The sequence below is a fragment of the Taeniopygia guttata genome, chromosome W (assembly GCF_048771995.1).
Source record: "Taeniopygia guttata chromosome W, bTaeGut7.mat, whole genome shotgun sequence".
NCBI lineage: Eukaryota > Metazoa > Chordata > Aves > Passeriformes > Estrildidae > Taeniopygia > Taeniopygia guttata.
In genome coordinates, this window is record NC_133064.1 from 16,050,383 (window position 1) to 16,067,817 (window position 17,435).

The 17,435-nt window shown below is 44.1% G+C and overlaps 1 protein-coding gene across 1 annotated transcript in view; it reads left to right on the forward strand.

The window, feature by feature from the left end:
* Window positions 1-17,435, forward strand: part of LOC116806889 (uncharacterized) — a 76,420-nt gene that overhangs the window by 34,970 nt on the left and 24,015 nt on the right. The window contains exons 8-9 of the mRNA XM_032744710.3: window positions 5,181-5,300; window positions 10,546-11,058. Of these exons, the coding sequence (XP_032600601.1) occupies window positions 5,181-5,300; window positions 10,546-11,058 (633 nt within the window). The remainder of the gene's footprint in view (window positions 1-5,180; window positions 5,301-10,545; window positions 11,059-17,435) is intronic.

Here is a 17,435-nt window from a genome sequence, read left to right on the forward strand (position 1 = left end):
AAAAACCAGGCCATGCCAAACCAATACATACATATCAAGCTTCTTGTCCACCAACACCCCCAAGTCCTTTTCCCCAGAGCTGCTCTCAATCCGTTCTTCACTCAGCCTTTACTTGTGCTTGGGATTGCCCCAACCCAGGTGCAGGACCTTGCACTTGGCCTTGTTGAACTTCATGAAGTTTTTACAGGCCCACCTCTCAAGCCTGTCAGGGCCCCTTTGGTTGGCATCCCTTCCATCCAATGTGGTGACTGCACCATACAGTTTGCTGTCGTCAGCAAACTTGCTAAGAGTGCACTCGATCTCACTGTCCATGTCACCAACAAAGATGTTAAACAGTGCCAGTCCCAATACTGACTCCTGAGGATCACCACTGGTCACTGCTCTCCACTTGGACATTGAGCTGTTGACTGCAACTCTTTGAGTGTGATCATCCAGCCAATTCTTTATCCATCGAGTGGTCCATTGTCACATCATAGAATCAGAGAATCAAAGAATCGCAGAATCACAGAATATGCTGAGTTGGAAATGACCCACAAGGATCACTGAGTCCAACTCCAGGCCCTGCACAGCACCATCCCCAAGAACTACACCATGTGCCTGAGTGTATTGTCCAAAAGCTTCTTGTCCAAACTCTGTCAGGCTTGGGGCTGTGACCACTTCCCTGGGGAGCCTGTTCCAGGGTCCAGCCACCCTCTGGGTGAAGAACCTTTCTCTAATATCCAACCTAAACCTCCCCTGACAAAACTTCAGGCTATTTCCTCAGGTCCTGTCACTCATCACCACAGAGAAGAGATCGGTGTCTGTCCCTCCTCTTCCCCTCACAAGGAAGTTGTAGACTGTGATGAGATCTCCCCTCAGTCTCCTCCAGGCTGAACAGACCAAGTGACCTCAGCCACTCCTCACAGAGCTTCCCCTCAAGGCCCTTCACCATCTTTTTTGCCCTCCTTTGGATGCTCTCTAGTAGCTTAATATCTTTCTTGTATTGTGGTGCCCAAAGCTGCATACAATATTCAAGATGAGGTCACACCAGTACTAAGCAGAGCAGGACAATCACCTCCCTTGACTGGCTGGTGATGCTTTGCCTGATGCATCCCAGGACACAGTTGGCCCTCCTGGCTGCCAGGGCACACTGCTGACTCATTCAACTTTCCGTTGACCAGGACCCCCAGGTCCCTATCCTTTGCACTGCTTTTCAGCATCTCATTCCCCAGTCTGTACATAAATCCAGGGTTGCCCCATCCCAGGTGCAGATTCTGTCACTTTCCCTTGTTAAACTTCATGCATTTGGTGATTGCCCAGTCCTCTAATTTGTCAAGGTCTCTCTGCAGGGCCTCCCCACCTTGGAGGGAGTCTATGGCTCCTCCCAGTTTTGTATTATCTGCAAACTTGCTTAGTATCCCTTTGAGTCCTGCTTTCAAGTAATTTATGGAGGTATTGAAGAGTACAGGGGTAAGATGAAGCCTTGAGGAATCCCATTAGTACCAGGTTGCCAGTCTGATGTCACCCTATTCATTATAACTCTCTGTACCCGACCTGTGAGCCAGTTGCTCACCCATCACATGACACGTTTATCCAGCTGTGTGCTGGACATTTTGTCCAGAAGGCTTCTGTGAGAGACAGTATCAAAAGCTCTACTGAAATCCAAAAAGATGACATCAACTGTCTTCTCTTGATCAATGAGGTGGGTTACCTTGTCAAAAAAGGAAATCAAGTTTGATAAGCAGGACTTTCCTGTCATGAAGCCATGCTGGCTGTGACCGATGACTGTATTGTCTTTTGGGTGTTTTTCAATACCTCCCAGAATAATCTTCATAACTTTACCAGGCACTGAAGTGAGACTAACAGACCTGTAGTTTCTGTGGTCCTTCTTACTGACCTTGATAATCGGGACAATGTTCAGCAGCTTTCAGTCAGCTGAGACCTCTCCAGATTCCCAAGACCACTCAAAAATCATTGAGAGAGTTTTTGTGATGATATCAGCCAGTTCCTTGAGGATTCTTGGATGAATCTCATCAGGCCCCATAGATTTGTAGGGATCCAGCTGGAGCAGCAGATAACACACAATTTCAGGGTTGACTAGGAGTAAATAATTCTCACAGTCATGGTCCTCCAGCTCAGGACATGGAGACCCCCTTGGTCCATCATCCATGTTGATGACATAGACAGAGAATGTGTTAAACACCTCTGCCTTGTCCATGTCCCTGTTTGTGAGGTGACCATCCTGTAACAGGCAGATGTTATTTTTACACTGCCAATTGCTATTATTATATTTGAAAAAACTCCTTTTATCATTCCCCACAGTTCTGGCAGCTTCAACTCCAGTTGAGCTTTACCATACAGATTTTCTCCCTACAGTGTCGAGCAGCATCTCTGTATTCTTCCATGTCACCTGACCTTGTTTCCACCTGGCATACACCTTCCTGTTTTGCCTTATTTTTAAGAGAAGATTCCTGTTCAGCCAAGTCAGCCTTCTGCCTGGCCTGCTTGACTTCTTACATTTAAGAATTGCCTGCTCCTGGTGACCTTACGAGGTGATGCTTAAAAAGTTACCAGCACTGATGGACCCCAGCACCTACAAAAACATTTTCCCAAGGGACCTTTGTACAAGTCCAGGTAGATGACATCAGTCACTCTTCCTTCATCCACCACTGCTGTATCCCCATTGTAAAAGGCCACTAAATTTGTCAGGCACAATCTGCTCTGGCTGTCAGCAATCATCTTCTTATTTTCCAGTGCCTGTGTTTTGTAATAATGTTACTCAGTGTTATATAATGACATCAAAACATTGGGTACCTTTTTAATGCAACAATCATTAGTTCAATTATTTATTGCTTATCTTCTCTAACTCAGGAGATAACTGAAAAATGTACAACTTTGTCCTGTGGGATTAAGGATGGCAAACCAGATATATAGATATAGATATATTTAAATTAATTATTTATTCTGATAAATGATTAGGCAAAAAGATCTTAATCAGAATTATTTACTACAGAGTATAGAAGCTAAGACTACTAGTATAGTATAATGTACTATATTGAAGCAATTATATTAAAGCTACCAAACCCACACAATTTTTAAGTAGAGATTGATGTTACTCACCCATACCAACAACTCTGGGCTCCTTCTTTCAGCCTCAAGGAGTAACCTTGAGGAGCGTCCTCACCCAAGGGAAGAATCTTCATGCACTCTCCAAGAAAGGGTGTGTTAGAAGAACCTGCCATTTGAAAGCGAGACTGAACTTTTCTAGTATAAAGTGATTGACTGTCAGTTATATGTCTCCAGGTCAACTGTGCCAGCTTAGCATTTTTAGCTAAGGATACTTTACCATATCTGCTACATCTTCACCTCCATATAAGGATGCTTAACTTTGGGATTGATGAGTCAGACTGACTTAGCATAATTCAACACCAAAAGCGACATGATATCCCCCTCTTAGTTCACCACTGATAGCTTTGCAAAATAGGGCATTGTTTGAGATGTTTTACCTGCTCATGGCTGTTCTTCAGAGACAACTCTTCACACTCAATCTGCTTCTTGATGTAGAAGGCAACCTGTCTGCCTCTCCTTTACCCCCGTCTCTTCTGAACAGCCTTTAGCCATAGATACCCACACTCCAGTCATGGGATTCATCCTACCAAGTTTCAGTAATGGCAACAAGGTCGTGGCTTTCTAGCAGTATGGTGGCTTCTAATGCCCCCTGTTTGTTGCCCATGCTGTGTACATTGGTGTAAAGGCACCTCATCTGGGCTTTTAGGTGTGTTGCCTTCCTAGAAGAAAACCCCTTAATTCAAGATAATTTTCTGGTGTTTCCCTGTTGGCTTTTATTAGCTTAGGAGTCCATGGCTCGTCCCTGTAAGACTGCAAGTGTGTTTCAGTGTGGCCAGCACTACAGCTGGGCTATTGATTTCACCCCCAACACTGTCATGCTGCCCCTTAACTCATCTCTGCTGAGCATGGTCTTTTCCCCTCTCTCCTTCAAACCTAGTTTAAAGCCCTCAATTAACCCTGCCAACTCACAGACTAGATTCCTTTTGCCCTTGCTAGACAGGTGAGCCCCATCTGTTTCCAGCAGGCCTGGTGTTGTATAAACCACCTCATGATCAAAAAAGATGAATTTCCACTGATGGCACTGATCTTTGAGACACATGTTGACCAGGTGGGTTATCCTGTTCTTTTTGGCATTCTTCCCTGCTTCTGAAGGAACCGAGGAAAACGCCACTTGTCCTCCTGTCCCTTCAACCAGTTGCCCCAATGCTTTGAAGTCCGTTTTGATTGCCCTAGGACTTTTCTCAGCAACCTCGTCACTGCTAACCTGGGCAGCCAGCAATGGGGAATAATCAGAGGGCTGAATCAGTCCAAGGAGTCTTCTGGTAATATCCTTTACCCAGGCCCCAGGGACGCAGCAGACTTCCCTGTGGGATGGGTCCAGTTTGCATACCAGGTCTTCAGTTCCCTTCAGAAGGGAGTCACCCACTACAATTACCCTTTATTTCTTAACACCCATAGTTGGGATCTGTCTGGTTGACTGACTTGTTCTGGTCAGCCCCTTAGATAGATCTTCATCTCCACTATCATCTGCCTGATCCTCGAGTTCTAGAGCTTCATATCTATTCTGTAAGGGCACCTGGGAATGCGAGGGAGGCCAGAAGGGGATTCTCCTACCTCCCGAGCAGAGACCTGTTTCCATTCTCTCCCATTTTTTAGGTCTCCTTCTGCCTGATGGTAAGAGGGTCAGGGCTTCTCAGACTCTTGCTGAGCTTCCATCCACTGCATTTTTTTCAGGGATGGAAGGGTGTGACTCCACCAATCTATTTCTCTCTCACACTCCCTGATACTCTTCAGCCTCTCCACTTCCTCTTTATGCTCTGCCACCAGGCACAGCAGATCATCCACCTGGTCACACAGCACGTAGGTGTTGTCTCTACTGTCATCCAATGTTACCAGGAGTACATGAGTATTACTTAAATGGTGCATTGTTTCAAAGGAGAGTATATGCATCTGGTGAAGCTTAAAGTATCCATTTTTACAAAAATGTTGATAGGCAGTATATTACTGATGTGTAGCTATATAATTTTATGTAGTGAGGCAAGATTTATGTGGGGTTTTTTTCCTTCTTGGTTGACCTAATTTTTATGAAGTTTCAATATTAAAGTACTTTTCTTCTGGCATTATTCATATAGAAGTAGATCTGGCAACAGATCACTCTCGAGACAAAAGGACAGACGAAGATCCAGAAGTCCCCTGAAAAAACGGTCTAGATCTAGGGAAAGGTGGAGATCAAGAAGTCGCTCTCATTCTCGGTGAGTTCCATTCCTTAGAAATTATACTGCTCATCTTAGCACATAGCACAAAGTTTTTGAAAACAATCTAACAAACCTTTTAGGCGATGGCAAAGAAAGGAATCTCTAAATACTTTAGCCTGTCCCAAGGCTTTGTTTGTGGAACAAAAGAATAGAAAGTAAGGTTTTTTTGTGCTCAGTGTACAGGTTTTGTCTGTGATATAGTTTTTTCATAGTAGTTCATATGGTGCCTTCAGGGGTTAAACCACAACCCTGAGGTACCTAAACTTTGATACCAGTCTAGTCTGCATTTATACGAACATCAAGCTGATTGAAAGTCGGTAACTTAATTGTCAGACTTTAACCAATTAATTAGGTATGTTCTATGTAGCCTGTGATACAAAAATGATGATGATGCTTCTTCAATGTTGTCACCAGTTGGAGTCAAGCTGAACTTGATCCTGAATTCTGAGAACATGTATAAAGCTTTTGTGCACGAGATTGTCATGCCGGCACATGTGACCCCAGGAACAGGTCAGCCGGGAGCGTGGCAATAAATAATAAAGGATAATAAAGAATAAATAATTTGGGAATCCAGGGCTTCCCTCTGGCTGCCTTGGAAGGCCTGGGACCCTGGCAGGGGGTCAGAAACCCCCCTGTACAGAGCCCCGAGAAACACTGTCTCTGATCTCTGTCCATGGAAAAGAGTTTTCAATCTTACAGGATGAATTACAAGCTCTGAGTCTTTGAGATAAGTAATAATTAAGTGTGGCACGGGTGCAAAAGTAAAATTTTGGGTTTCTAGATTAGGGGTTCAAAGGGGACAAGATGGAGGAAATTGGGTGTGTTTTGTCCTTTTCCTCCTTCTTCATGCCCTCCATGTTTCACTGTAGTGTTGGCATTTTTCTATTGGTTTAGGCTAGGGACACACTGTTCAACGTAGATGATAGATATTGGCACATTCTTGTAAATATAGCACGCGTAGTTTCTGGTATATAATGTTTGTAACATCCCATTGAGGGGCAGAGCCCTGCACGCTGCCTTGCAGGACAGACCTGCGGCAGGGCAGCAGAACATGTTATAGATAAGCAAGAATAAACAACCTTGAAAACCAGCACAGATTAATTATGGCTTCTTCTTTGGCAACGGGGCAGAAAGACAGAGACTTTTTACAATCTCGGAATCATCAATACCACAGATTCCGACAAAATAAAGGATGGGTGCAATGGATTTGCCCAGAAAATAAGAACCTTTAATAATGCACGTAAATAACAAACGTGGAGAAGCTGTGCACAGTAAAAGGGGCAGGATCCAAAGACCTAACAATGGGGCGCACAGAAACTTATATAACTTTATCTGAGGGGCAGGGCTGAGGGGACAGGATCCAACCAAGGTAGAGAAAAAAACATGACTAAATAAGGAAACTGTAATAAACCAATCAGAGGCTAAGGTTCAGGACATGGCCTTATTTGGAATGGCTTACTTTGCATAAGTATTCTCATCATTCCATGCTCATTCCATGCTACTCACCCTAACTTAACAAGATGTTTCCCATGGCCTAAGGTAAATGCTTTCTGAGTAAGCCGGTGGGGCCATTCTGCTGTCCATCCCAACCAGACCCACTCCAACACAAGATTTTTTTTTTTTTTCCCTTTGGCTATTTCATATTGGCCATACACTACTGTAAGCACAAATGTATATGTCTATTATGTAACATATTTACATTTCAGCATCTAATACACCTATATTTTGCCTAGTCCATTAATTTTTAAGTCTGATTATCTAAGTATTGAACTGTGAAATTCCAAGAAAATAATTCTTTTATCTCCTTGGATGATAATGTAACTTTCTGAGGGGTAAAATAGTGAATATTCACAAAACAAAAGTGACTGTAAAAGTAGCTTAATGAATAGAACCCTTGGTACTTTTCTTTCTGTTTCATCTCTTTAATTCCCCAGGTTCATTTAAAGGGAGCTTCATACTTAGGTTGTCCAGTTGTTTTCTGAGGAAAAAAGTTTTGTGGGAAATAGAACTGCAGATCTGTGGACCTCAGTGGGAACAGTTAGGAGGTAGGCTACATAGCTGGGCTTCATTGATGGATCCTTTTGACTCTGTTGCTGTCTGAAGCTTCTTGAGATATCTGCTCACTGGAAGGGCCAAATCCAACGAAATCTCTGTGATAAATTACTAGAAGGTGCTTCTTGGGTCATTGTGAAACCCCTTGCTATTGCTGGGACTGTGTGTTTTTTCATCTTAATGATCTTACACTTCGTATGTGAGACATCCAAAGAGGTATTTGCCAAAACCTGATGGGAACCAAAGCCTTCAGGTCACAGACCATGAAACAAGCCTACTATTTATTAGTAGCCAAACACTTGTTCCAATGAAAAAAGGCTGTGTGTATAAATATCCTAGAGGCAGGTCTAGGAGTCATGTGTCTCCTTTGTTAGAAAGATGGTTTGGGGTCTCATGCTTCTAAATAATCCTTTACCAGAATGTAATCTTTCAGTGTCTTGGTTTGAAAGACAGGTGTCTGCCAAGGAAGGTAGGAACCTCCCTTGGAATGGAAAAGTTTACCCCTTCCCTCCAAATTATTATAACTTTGAAATTAAGGGGCTTTCGGGCAAAGATATGGGAAAAGGATTAACAGTTCTTTATTAGTATGCATATGTATAACAAGGCAAACAAACAACAGTAACTATGGCAGCAACAACAAACAAAACCAGAAACCCAGTAACAGCCTTCTCTCGGCTGTCAAGCACTTTCCCCTTTGGCGTAGTTATGGTCACAGCCAGCAGGGATTATGTTGGATCCCGGCTGGGCAGGGCAGGTGCGAGGATTCCCTCGCAGTTGCAGGGGGGGCTGTGGCATGAGTTCAGCTGAATCTCTCATGTGGTGATGGCAGGCATGCAGATGGTGAAATGGACTGTAACAGGAACCTCGGAGCAGTGGCTGGGACGACAGGGCCTGCCTCACTTGAGGGTAGCAAGCAAAATGTAACAGAGACTCGGGGCCGTGCACAAAATTGTGAGGTGTTCAGGTGTTGGGTAACAGTGTAGCAAGAAGTCCTGAAGCAGCGGCAGAGAGCAGCAGGGCTGGGCAAGGGATCGCTCCCCGTGGTAGCTCACTGGCCATGGATGGTCCCTGGGTCAGGCTGCGTGGAGGGGTGCAGCCCCCGGAGGGGAATGGGGTGGTCCTGGGTCCCAATGTGGCACACACTGGCTCTGGGCTCCCAAAGAGCAGAGAAGCAGAAAAGCAAGCCAGTAAGCTCCAGTCACAGTGCCAAAGGGAAAGGGGGAAAAAAAATGGGCAAAAGCCAAACGGCAACTGTATCTCTCAGAGAGATCCCACCACATGGCAGTGGAAACCAAATCGCCCCACCAGAAGAGGAAGCAGCCACCCCTCGCCCCCCAACTCTCACAGGAAATCCTGGGCTGGCTCTCACCCATGGCGATACTCCCAGAGCCGGGGGGAGGGAGGGGGTGGGGGCGGCAGTGACCACCCCGGGAGGCAAAACAAAAAACAAAACCAAAAGAACCATCCCCAAGACATCCAGACAAAGCTGTGATCTAACTGTGTGCACTTTTGGGCTCCATAATGTAAAAAAGATATAAACCTATTGGAGAACATTCAAAGGAGGGGTATGAAGATGATGAAGGGTCTAGAGGTGAAGCCATACAGGGAGCAGCTGGGGTCACTTGGCATGTTCAGCCAGAAGAGGAGACTGAGGGAAGACTTCATCATGATCTACAGTTTGCTCACAAAGCAGAGGGGCAGGCATTGATCTTTTCTCTCTGGTGGCCAGTGACAGGACCCAAGGGAACATGAAGCGGTGTCAGGGGAGGTTTAGGTTAGATATTAGGAAAAGGTTCTTCACCCAGAGGGTGGTTGGGCACTGGAACAGGGTCCCCAGGGAAGTGGTCACAGCACTAAGCCTGTCAGAGTTCAAGCATTTGGACAATGCTCTCAGGCACATGATGTGACAAAGCCAGGGACCTCAGATAACGGAAAGCTGGACAGGATAGAACGCACATCCAACCAATATGATTAACGTTCTCCCGTTTATTAGTAAGAAGATGGCAGTTTATATACACTTCCATATAGTTTACAGTTTACAAAGGCACTCTGATTGGCGAGCTAACATTGTTTACCTTTGCCTTAAGGTGGTCAGGCTTTTCACAATTCAGCTCTACTCTAATTCACACTCGGATAGCTCATTACTTTGTAGTTACCTTAACATAATTTTTAACTGTGCCACAACTGAATTCTTACTGCATCAAAGGCTTCTAGACTCCGTCAAGGCCGCTTATCAGGGGCCTAGTCTGAGGGGGTCACTCAGTTCTCACTCCAGACATAAATCATGCCCTCTCTCTCTCAGAAATTCTGTAACAGTGTGATTCTTGGGGACGGTGATGTGCAGGGCCAGGAGCTGGATTTTGATAATCCTTGAGGATCTTTTCCAACTCAGCATATTATATTATTTTATGATTAATTTTTATTTGGCTTGTCTACTAGAACATCCACTGGATTTTTTATCACTGTTTTTATGAACATGTATCATTCTCCCCATCACAAAGAATCTGACTTGTTCTGTTACATTGCTTCTGTTTTTATGGTCTTACTGATTTTTCAATAATTTTCTAATTCATAATGGCATTGCAGATAGTTGAATTGTCTTGGCTGAGTTTTTGCTTTACATTTATCTTTTGAGGGAATGTGGTGAAATTTTATCCCAGTTTTTTTTGTTTCTGTGTATTAATTGATGTTGGATTTGCAAGCAGTTAAAAGATATTTATGTGAGAGAACACCACAGAACAAAGACTTCAGTCCAGTCAGCTGTCATTAATTCACATGGAGGTGGTTAATCTGCAGTCTATTTTACATGTACACCTATTTAGTAAAGAAGGGATTTACAAATTGTAGAGTTTGTCTCACTCCTGATAAAATGTAGAAAATTTATGTATGTATGGTAGCGTAGCTGTGAGGTGAAAAGACATTCTTTCAAAGTGTAATGATGTCACTTGGACAATCACAGTTTGATTTGATTTTTGCCCCCTCTTCCTCAATATGGTTTCCAAATTTTTCCTATCTATATAGCCTCTCCCACATGGTGAACAGGGGTGACAAATGAAAATTTTGAATACTTACTATTTTTCAACAGAAATATATTTTGTTTTGAACAATTAATGTATGTTAAAGAGTTCGTTGCAATTTTTATTGGAAAGTTCAAATATTAATTAATGGATTTGTGTTTGGCTTTTCACAGGGACAAAAAAAGAGACAAAGAAAAGGTCAAGGAAAAAGAAAAGGCCAAAGAAAAGGAGAGAGACCAAGACAAAGAGAAGGAGAGAAACTGGGACAAAGAAAAGGAAAGAGAGCAAGATAAAGAAAGACATAGGGATAAGGACAAGGAGAAGGACCAGGAGAAAGAACAGCATAAAGATCGAGAGAGAGTTAGAGACAAGGATAGGGATAGCGACAGGGACAAGGACAGGGAAAAGAACAAGGAGAAGGAAAAAGACAGAGAAGAGGTAGACCAGAACAAGGAAAAATATGATGTTATGAAAGAGGGGGAAAAGGATAGAGAGAAGATTAAAGACAAGGAGGGAGATAAGGACAGAAGAGAAAAAGGGGACAAAGAAAAGGAGAAAGATGAGACAAAAGAGAAGAAGGAGCAAGAAAGAGAAAAAGAGAGAGATGATAAAAAAAAGAAAGAGAAGAGATCCAAAACACCTCCAAGAATCTATAGCTCTTCAAGAAGATCTCGTAGCTCCAGCAGGTTTGTTTAGAATTTTTTTATGCTTTTTTGGACTTGTCAGTACAATGATGCACCATGTAAAATGCACATCCTAATTTTTATGTATCGGTATCACCATGCCATTTACTAATTCAATTTGTATTCTTTCTGTTTTTTAGATTTCCCCATAAAATAAAATCCATTCCAAAGAGCTCTATATGATGCTTGATGGAAAATCGTTTATTGTTGGGCAACTGATACTTGCCTTTTACATAACTGTATAGTATAGTCCTTGAGGACAGTAAGTAGATGGTTCTTATGCCATTTCACTGTGTTGGAGCCATCCAAAACTTATGATAGAGGGACATTAAACACCATCTTTGTCCTAATGATGTTTAAGTCACTCGTACATAGTTTCTTCATTACTTACATACTGTACAGTGTTGGTCTGTAATGGAATTTGTTTGGCTTATGAACAGTTGGGTGGCAGTATTTGCCACTTGGCAACCTTAAGGATGGCGAGCAATAAATTTTCTTGGCTGGATGGCTGAAGAGCAGGAAGCAAGCATGTTATTTGGCTGACTAACCATTCAGAAAGTGAATGTATGTATCTCAGTTGAAAAATAAGGATGTGTTCTGGTTTTAAAGCAAAACCAGTGAGAGACTCCAAGTCAGAAATACAATTTATTAGGAAAAGGGAAAAAAAACCCAAAATACATGCAATAATACAAAAGAAAAACCACTGACAGAGTCAGAATACAACCTGACACCCTGCTAGTTAGGGTGGTGGTAGCAGTCCAGATGAAATGGTCTTGTTGAAGTGGCGATCCTGTGGAAACAATCTGGTAGCTCTTGTCCTCTGGAAACCAGTGGGTAAGGGTAGCCGTTCCTCCGGGAATCCAGTGGAAAGAACTGACTGCTCTGTCCCAAAACCCAGATTATATCTAGGTGGGGATGCTTAGCTCCTCCCCCCTGGGCAGAGCATCTCACAATGGGCTGATGTCATTCTGAGTCATGCGGTTGGTCCTTGATTACTAGTTAAACAGAAATGGCTCCTGGACAGAGTTATGTCTGAGTCATGTGGCAAGATATTTATGGGCCCATTAACAGGAGATAAGGAAAAAAAAAAAAACCCAAAGCCCCTGCTGGTTTCAACAGCTCTTAAGGATGGGAATAGAATAGATTTTTATATTGTAACTTAGGACAGCATGCCTTGTTTAGTTGATTAAATGTCCAAATATGAGTAAAAATTAACACTTCTTAACCATGCTGATAGTAAACAGGAAAGCAGTCAAAGTTAATCTAGCTGTTGTTTTTGCCTGTGAGGGAGGGTAAACTGGGTGGAAGTCTGGGTAAATTCAATCTAGCAAAAGAAGACTGTGAGATTGATTATAAGCTCTGTAAGTGGACTAACTCAAGCATATTCAAAAGCATAGCAGCTAACTTAAGTTCAGAAGCTTTCCAAATACTTTGGCAATTATGGAGTTCAATAACATCATGTGACAAATTTAGATAGAAAATTTTGTTACCTTGAGACAATGAAATGCTACATTAATTGGAAAAAGTTCTACATATAATAATCACTTCCCTGGACAAAGGAAAATTTTCATAGCCCTCAAAATTCTGGAGTTTATGGTTCATATAATGCAGAAAAAGATGCAATGGTTTCTGAACATTCTGTTTGGGTTATATTAAATGTCCCTGCTGTTCTGGAGGTTTATGGGCAAAATATTGTGGCTTCTTTAAACATATACAGCTTCCTATTTTAATGCATTTTTAACATTATTTCATGGGTTAACTACTTGCACAGAGTAGAGGTAGTTCTGTTAGCTTTGAAAACAACAATTTCTGCATGTATGTATCAGGAGTCTAGAATTAGACAATTAATTGTGCTGGACTGGCCTAGGTTGAATGGCAGGTGCTCACTAAGCAACTCTATTGCTCCTTCTCCTCAAGTGGATCAGGAATGGTGTGGCCAGCAGGAGCAGGGAGGTCATTCTCCCCCTGTACTCTGCACTGGTGGGGCTGCACCTTGAGTGTTGTTTCCAGTTCTAGGCCCCTCAGTTTAGGAAGGATGTTGAGATGCTTGAGCGTGTCCAGAGGAGGGCAACAAGGTTGGTGAGGGGCTTGGAACACAAGCCCTATGAGGAATGGCTGAGGGAACTGGGGTTGTTTAGCCTGGAGAAAAGGAGACTCAGAGGTGACCTTAGCATTCTCTACAACTTCCTGAAGGGTGGTTGTAGTCAGGTGGGGATTGGTCTCTTTCACAAGGCAGCAACTGACAGAACGAGAGGTCACAGTCTCAAGCTGCACCAAGGAAAATATAGGTTAGATATTAGGAAAAAGTTTTTCACACAAAGGGTGATAAAGTACTGGAATGGTCTGCCCAGGGAGATGGTGGAGTTACCATCCCTGGATGTGTTTAAAACAAAGACTGGATGTAGTACTCAGTGCCATGGTTTAGTTGAGGTGTCAGGGAATGGGTTGGACTCGATGATCTTGAAGGTCTCTTCCAACCTTGTGATTCTGTGATTCTGGATGGGGGAGAAAAATACCATGAGTTGAGATAAGAAAGGGGAGAGATCACTCACCAATTACCACTATGGGTGTGGTGGGTTAACCTTGGCTGAATTCCATGTGCCCACCAAGGTGCTCTGTCACTCCTCTTTCTCAGCTGGATAGGGAGAGAGAATAAGATGGAAAACAACTGATAGGTTGAGACAAGGCAGTTTACTAAAGCAAAAGTGAAAGTTGGTGTGTCCACAAGCAAAGAGAAAAAAAAAAATTATTCTCTAATACCCATCCAGCCACTTCCTGGGAAGCAGAGTGTCCTGCTTTAGGGCAAATTTGGGAGAAAACCTCTGGAAGGAGCCCCCCTCAGAAAGCAAACACCCCCCCTCTCCCCCACGGCCTTTCCCCCCACCTGGTTCAGGAAGAATTTCCTTGGAGAGAAGTAGAAAAAAACCTCTTTATTTAACAGGCAAAGCACTCCCCAGCACGAAAAATGAACAACACCAGATGGCAAAACTCTTTCACCGCTCTGAAGAGATGACAAATTCAGAAAGTCTCTCCTGGGAGTAGTCGCTCTGTTATCCGTCCCTCCGGCACTGGGAATGGCTGATGCAGGCCACAAAGTGCAAAACTCTCGGTGTTTTCCCAGGTCCCAGTCCAGAGCAGGTTCAAATGGTTCCAAGAAAAGGGAAAGAAAAACAGTCCAGGGACAATTTGGACTGCCGAGCTAAACTAACTAACAAGCAAAAGCAAAAGCAAGAGCAAAAGCAGGAGCAAAAACAGCACTATGTACTGCACCGTCTGTGTCCAGCAGACTCTGGGGGAGTGAGCAGGCTGATAAGAAAACAAAACTTCACTTTTCAGAGCCAGTCTTGAAGGCACAGAACATAATATCCAGCATAAACAGGACAGGCAACTGGGGATACAAGCATCATAACGTCACACTAGGACATTCCACCCCTTATCCCCATATCATGAACATACTACCAAACATCATGCATTTTATTCACGTAAAACTTCCATCCGTTCTCCTCAAAAAATTACAATCAATACCCATCATGCCCCTGTCGCATCCACACACCAAACCACTGAATCCAGGCCCCAGGCTCCAGAGCTCCAGGATTCCCCACTTTCATTTTACTCATTCAAAAATCCATCTTTCACGTACTCAAACTTTTGCCACTTACACATTTTCTTCTATCTCATGTCTGTGTGGTTTAATGTACAGACGCTGGCAGTAACATCCAGCAAACAGTGATATCTACATATGAGTCTTACCCCACAATCAGATCTCCCTGAGGTACATATAGTGTTTTTCCATCTGTCAGCATTACCCACCATGTGCAACCTGGTCCCTGAGCAAAGACAACCCCACAAATAGGTTTGTCTGTACTCGAGGTAGAATTGATCCACGCTGTCTTCCCTAACAAACCTTTGACATGTACCACTGGGACTTTGTCTACTATATTCAGGGGCTCAGACTGGGCAGGACCTGCTCTGTTGGTGGAACCTCGAGCGTTAACTAACCAGGTGGCCTTTGCTAAGTACTGCTTCCAGTTTTTGAAAGATCCCCCACCCAATGCTTTCAAGGTGGTTTTTAATAGTCCATTGTACCTCTCCACTTTGCCTGCAGCTGGTGCATGGTAGGGGATGTGGTACACCCACTCAATGTTCCCTAGCCCAGGTGTTGATAAGGCTTTTCTTGAAATGAGTCCCACTGTCTGACTCAATCCTCTCAGGTGTGCCATGTCTCCACAGGACTTGTTTTGCCAGGCCCAAGATGGTGTTCCAGGCAGTAGCATGAGGCACAGGGTAGGTCTCCAACCATGCAGTGGTGCCTTCCACCATGGTCAGCACATAACACTTGCCTTGGCGTGTCTGGGGCAGCATGATGTAGTCAATCTGCCAGGCCTCCCCATTCTTATATTTGGACCACTGCCCACCATACCATACAGGCTTCATTCGCTTGGCCTGCTTGATCGCAGCACACATCTCACAGTCATGGATAACCCGAGAAATACTGTCCATGGTTAAACCCACCCCTCAGTCTTGTGCCCACTTATAGGTGGCATCTCTGCCCTGATGGCCTGAGGCATCATGGGCCCATTGTGCTAGGAACAACTCTCCCTTGTGTTTCCAATCTAGGTCTATCTTTGACACCCCTATCTTTGCAGCTTGGCCTATCTGCTTATTGTTTTGGTGTGCCTCATTAGCTCTGCCCTTGGGGTAGACTTTCACAAGTAGCATCTACGTGGTAGACTTTCACAAGTAGCCTCCCTACCCTGGTAGCGATGTCTTTCCACTCTTCAGCAGTCCAAATTGGTTTTCTTCTACGCTGCCAGTTAGCCTCTTTCCACTTCTCCAGCCATCCCCACAGAGCATTGGCTACCATCCATTAATTAGTGTAGAGGTAGAGCTTTTCTCTCTTTCTGCAATGTCTAGGGCCAGTTGAAAGGCTTTGAGTTCAGCAAATTGGCTTGGTCCACCTTCTCCTTCAGTGGCCTCTTTGACCTGTCGTGGGGCTCCATACTGCTGCTTTCGACTTCTGATTCATCCCTACCATGCGACAGGAACTGCCGGTGAAAAGAGTGTAGTGTGTTTCCTGTGCTAGCAGTTGGTTGTATGGTGGAGCTTCTTCATCCGTTTCACTGGTTTTTGTTCTTCATCTGTAGATGTTCTGGAGCATCACCCTTTTCTAGTGCAGTATGGATCAGTCCATGGCAGATGGTGGGACTGTGCTTCCACCCTTGGGGCAGTAGGTTCCAGGTATACTGCACTCCCCTCCATGTAAAGGCAAACTGAGGCTTGCATTCTGCTGCCAGAGGAAAGGAAAAAAATGCATTGGCAATATCAATAGTGGCATACCACTTCGCTGCCTTGGACTCCAGCTCATACTGGAGTTCCAGCATGTCGGGCACAGCAGCGCTCAGTGGTGGAGTCACTTCATTCAATGCACGGTAGTCCACTGTCAATCTCCATTCTCCTTCAGGTTTACGCACAGGCCAAATGGGGCTGTTGAAGGGTGAGTGTGTTTTGCTGACCACCCCTTGGCTCTCCAGCTCTCGGATCATCTTATGGATGGGAACCACAGCATCTCGAGTTGTTCTGTACTGTCGACGATGCACTGTTGAAGTGGCAATTGGTACCTGTTGCTTTTCTCCTTTCAGAAGTCCTACTGTAGATGGATTCTTGGACAGTCCAGGCAAGGTGTTCAATTGCTGGATGCCCTCTGTCACTACAGCTGCTATCCCAAATGCCCACCTGAGTCCTTTTGGGTCTTTGAAATACCCCCTTCAAAGGTAATCTATGCCCAAAATGCATGGGGCCTCTGGGCCAGTCACAATAGGGTGTTTCTTCCACTCATTTCCAGTCAGACTTACATCAGCTTCCACCAAGGTAAAGTCCTGTGATCCACCTGTCACCAGCGACAGAGACAGATTTTGCCCCCACGCATCTTGATGGGATTAATGTGCACTGCGCACCAGTATCGACCAAAGCCTTATATTCTTGTGGTTCAGATGTGCCAGGCCAATGAATCCACACAGTCCAAAAAACACGGTTTTCCCTAGCTTCTACTTGGCTAGAGGCAGGGCCCCTCAGCCTGGTTATCCTTCTTTACTTGCGCATATGTCTTAGAGGTTCCTTCAAGTGGATCGGACATGTCATCATCATCATCATCATACCTGGCAGTTCGTCTGCAGGCAACTGGGGCTTCTTTCCTTTAGGTGGAACTTCATCTCTGAGCCCTGTCTTCCTTCAATTAATGCACCCATTGTGCCAGAGCAGCAGTAGATTTTCCGTCCCATCTTGTTCTGATTTGAAAGCAAAACCAGTGAGAGACTTCAAGTCAGAAATATAATTTATTGCAAAAAGGGAAAAAAATACAAAAATACATGCAATGATACAAA